Raw genomic sequence first — 4,590 nt, forward strand, 5'->3', positions numbered from 1 at the left:
CATTCAAAACGGAGGGGGGGGCATTGCTTTTACGATTAGTTGATGCGAATGCCGCTAACATAGCATTCAGGTGATTTCAGCAGAGATCTTTTTTCTTTTTTTTTTCCCAACCACTAGCGAAGCACAAGCATATATATATTTGGTATTTCAACTACGGTATCTGCAAGTATTATCTATCAAATATACACACTCCTATTTAACGTGAAATACTGAATCGAGCTTCCCGCTCACTTTCCTATGTCATTCCTGTGGTCAATTTGATACAAATTGTCCTTGACGCATATATATGTATGTGAGATCCTTAATTAGTTTGCTGTAAATCAATATTCAGGATGGATCAAAAATGTCCTACAGTGACGTTCATAATGGTCAATATAGAGGACATTTTTAACGTACACGCCGAACGTCGCTATTGAACTAAAAATTAAGCGCAACGACAACGGGACCCATTGCCCATTTTGCACAATGCTATGCATGGTAGCGACTCATTTCGAGCCATTTCGAAACCTTAAAAGCTTTGCTAGGGACTAAGTTAAATATGCTGCAACGTTCTTGGCCGGTGACGGTTCACTGACTTTAGTGGAGAAACCATGATATGCTTACTATCAGGCTACTGATTTAATTACGATTGTAGTTCCACTTTAATCGAAACACATATTTTTTGTTCTTTACTTTTCTGGTCTTTTCTTCTTTCGGATGATCGTTCGTGTTCTTGCGGAAAAATATTTACCTTTCTTTTTAAATCGACAGCTTATTCGTCCCAATTAGTTGCAAGACTTTACAACGGCATATTAACGCCTTTGAGAAGAGAAAAAAGAGAGAGAGAGAGAGAGAGAGAAAGAGAGATGGATCGTGATAATGATCGGCATTTCTTTCTTAATAGACTTTTTAAAAACGTAGCATTTATTTAAATTTCATAATAATTAATTTGCATGTTTTCCTTTCCGACCGACTTTCATAATGAACTATAAACATAAAATCGGTGCGACTACACTTACTCTAGCACACAGTTGTGATATTTTACGCTTATACTTTTTTTTTACGACTCACTAAGTTTTGCTATTTTTTGCTTTTAATTTCACTTGTTTTTGTGGTTGTATTTTTTTTGTTTTTTTTTTTTTTTGTTACTTAATTACTTTAATCGTTTAACTTATCTTTAAATGATTTTGTAAGGGATATTCGTCCGTCGTTCATTAATTAGAATATTTAATATGTTCATAATAGTTGTTCGCATCATTATCACCATTAACGCCATTACCGCCATTACCGCCATTACCGCCATTAGTACTGCTAGTCGTATTCAATGGATGATGATGATGATGATGATGATGATGATGATGGTGTAATGGCGATGTGGACATATTGGCCGAGGGCGGAGTTAACGGCGGTAAATAAACAGGTTTACGATCTATTAACGTAGGGGTATTTATTAATATGGGGGAACTGGTTGCTAACGCAGCCGTTGACGGTGGCGACGGAGGTGTCATCGAGGTATGATGATTGCTTGTTGCTACCGTGACTGCTGAATGCTGATGCGAGGAGAGCATTGTTAACGAAGAACTTTGTGGCAAACTTAACGAACGTAGACCTGAAAAAGTGCAAGCAAACAATTACAAAGTCGAAATTTTCGTTAGCTTTCGCGATCTTAATTATGCGCCTCATTAGAGCAATTAAGCTTTCGAATTAAATGCCGTCATAATCTGTATCACATGTCATGTTATTAATGTGTTGTAAAATGAATGAACGAATGATGGATGTTTTCAACAATTTATTCGATCGGGCAGAAGGAAATCTACAAAAGACCAGCCTTTTTGCTGCAGTTCAATTTTTATTTATTTTCGTAGCGAATAGGCAGGTGCAAGGTGTAAAATCATAAATAATTTTTCTGAATTTCTTTTTTTTTTTTTTTTGTTTCTCCTATTCTCAGGCGGGCAATGAAATCGTGGACATACGTATTACGACTACTAATGGACTTAATACAAAATACAAAAAAAAAAAAAATAATATTAAATTGAAGGATATGTTATGCAACAATTGCGTCACAATTTTTTTGTGCAATTTCTCTATTCAGGGAATTTTGGTTAGTTTGAATTTTTTTTGTTTTTTTTTTTTTGTTTTTTGTGAATTTTTATACCCATCACCCAAGCAAGTTGGTAAACACCTAGTCATAGTGCGCAAATGTTTGCAACAAACAGCTTTAAGGACTCCGCACAGTGCACACGTACTCTGTATCAGCATCAATATTTGAATCGATCTAAATATGTCCCTCAGCCAGCTCCTATTTGTCTAGGTATCTGTCTGTCTTTATTAAACACGTTCGTGATCGTAAAATATTCAAATATCAATTTCAAACTTGGCAAAGACATTAGCAGTTCTTGCAGGCAAACTGACCAAACGACATTGCTTTGCTACAGCATAACCGAAAACTTTATCTTCAAACACCAAAAACCATAAATTGCGTTTTTTAAATTTTCTTAATAAACAACAAGTAAAACAATTATTGTGAGCCACAGCTCACCATTAAAATTCTTAAATCAACCTACAACAAGTCGGCATCATATGAGCAATGATCGAAGACATGTTTTGATCTGGTGTAGCGATATGGATTGACGGACAGACAAGCTAATTTCCAATCAAGCGGTATAATAAAAGTTGAATTCGTGGTAGTTCGTCCTTTGGTCAAACAAAACAAGTCGATGTACCAAATTTCATCATAATACGTATAGAGGGACAGATAAGCTGATTTTAAATCGAGCGGCATTATAAAATGTGGATGTATTTCGAATCCATCCGTGTATTTTAAACATTCGAACAAGGTCAATGTAGCCAATGTACTACGAGTAGGTAGATATAACAATAGAAATTTCCACGTATTTCTATGGGCCAATCCTATAATACCTTGTACCCATTCAATCTTATAGAATACCAAATTTTCCTATTGCGACTTTTTTCTTTAAATAGAGGATAGTCGGCATAAAAGATGAAAGTGATGGATATAAAAGGGACTCGAGACAATCGAGCTTAAATTTTCTTACTCGTTTTGTTTCAGTGATGAAAAACCTCTCATACATTTATCGGTTACACTTCGTCAATATTGGATTTGCTACAGAACAAGGATTTATATATGTATATATACATATATATATATATGTATATATATTTATATATAAATATATATAAATATATGTAAAAATAAAAGGATAATGATATGTACTTTGTTTGAACAATTAATTCTCTCTATGAATAGTTTATGTAATTTTTGAATTTCATAAAACACACACACTCACATTAAGAACTTATAAGCGAATTTAACGACGGCACCATATGGCACTGACTGCAGCAATATAATTAAACGCGTATCATAAAACGCGCATAAATTCATGCATCATCATGCAGATTAAGCGCCTTTAATGGCTTTAAGATGTCAACGCGATTTTATTAGTTGAGATGATATGATTGACAAGATCACCCATTTTACTTGATATTATGAAACTGAGCACATATATAACCATATGAGCGTATGCGAATGATATGATAAATGAATATTTACCGTTCTCCATATTATATGTACCACCACCGCCGCCGTAAGCATAACCAGTGCTGGCTGCAACTAGCGAAGCAGTAGCATAATCTAAGTTAGGATTGGAACTTTGCAAAGACGATGTTGTCGCAATGGTTATTGAGGGGACGGAAGGCGAATCACTACCTGATATGTTGGCAATTGAGTGAGCCAAGGGTGGCGTGGCATTATTTGTGCGTAACGCGCCAGAAGAAGAGGCCACTGGTAAATTCGGGTACTGAGATAGAGAATTCTGCGCGTGAGCATGCGAATGCGATGGACACCAGTTGTCAAAACTGCCCGTTACTAACGTATTCGGGTATTCGTAACCGCTAAAACCGCCTTGGGTACCATAAAAATTACCGTTATCCTAAAGCAGATAAATCAATCATAATTTATTATAAAAAACAAAAGAAAAAAAAAAAAACAAAAAAATGTTTCCATTGAAAATTTCAATAAATCCTACCATTCCTGTATCGAAAGAACTGTTCGAATAAAATCCATTAGTTGTTGCATAAGGTTTGCCTTTCATTTTCGCCTTATAACCTCTCGGTCTACGTCTTAAGCTGCCCTCATCGTGGAACATATAAGCCGAATTTTCCGCAATAGTCCAGTAACTGCCCTTGCCCGGCTTCCCTACACCCATGCTTTTTGGTAACTTTTTAAAGCAATCGTTTAAGCTAAGATTATGTCGTACTGAGTTCTTCCAACCTACGTAGTTTCCATTGCAAAATTCAAATCTGAAATAAATTGAAGAACAAAAACAAAAAAATGTGACTGCAATTTTAGTTATTTTTTGTCTTTTTTTTTTTCTTTTTTTTTTTTGTCATAACGAAAGTATCATAATTTCAATAAAAATAAATATTTAATCAAAAACCTTAATTAAACTACAACTCATTCTATTGCGTTCACACACAGGCGCGCACACAGGCGCGTACACAGGCACACGCAATACCTATGATACAAATATAAGTCCTGATGTGTTTGCTTGTTTGTTTGAAAAAAGTTTGTTGTTTTTTTCTTTTTTTGTT

At 35.1% G+C, this 4,590-nt stretch overlaps 1 protein-coding gene across 1 annotated transcript in view; it reads right to left on the bottom strand.

Moving 5' to 3' along the window:
- Positions 1 to 1,193: 1,193 nt before the first annotated feature.
- LOC119632453 (forkhead box protein biniou) overlaps positions 1,194 to 4,590 on the bottom strand; it is an 8,920-nt gene continuing 5,523 nt past the window's right edge. The window contains exons 2-4 of the mRNA XM_038025368.1: positions 4,026 to 4,299; positions 3,551 to 3,929; positions 1,194 to 1,588 (exon numbers count right to left, since the gene is read on the bottom strand). Of these exons, the coding sequence (XP_037881296.1) occupies positions 1,194 to 1,588; positions 3,551 to 3,929; positions 4,026 to 4,299 (1,048 nt within the window). The remainder of the gene's footprint in view (positions 1,589 to 3,550; positions 3,930 to 4,025; positions 4,300 to 4,590) is intronic.

The sequence above is a fragment of the Glossina fuscipes genome, unplaced genomic scaffold (assembly GCF_014805625.2).
Source record: "Glossina fuscipes isolate IAEA_lab_2018 unplaced genomic scaffold, Yale_Gfus_2 1, whole genome shotgun sequence".
NCBI lineage: Eukaryota > Metazoa > Arthropoda > Insecta > Diptera > Glossinidae > Glossina > Glossina fuscipes.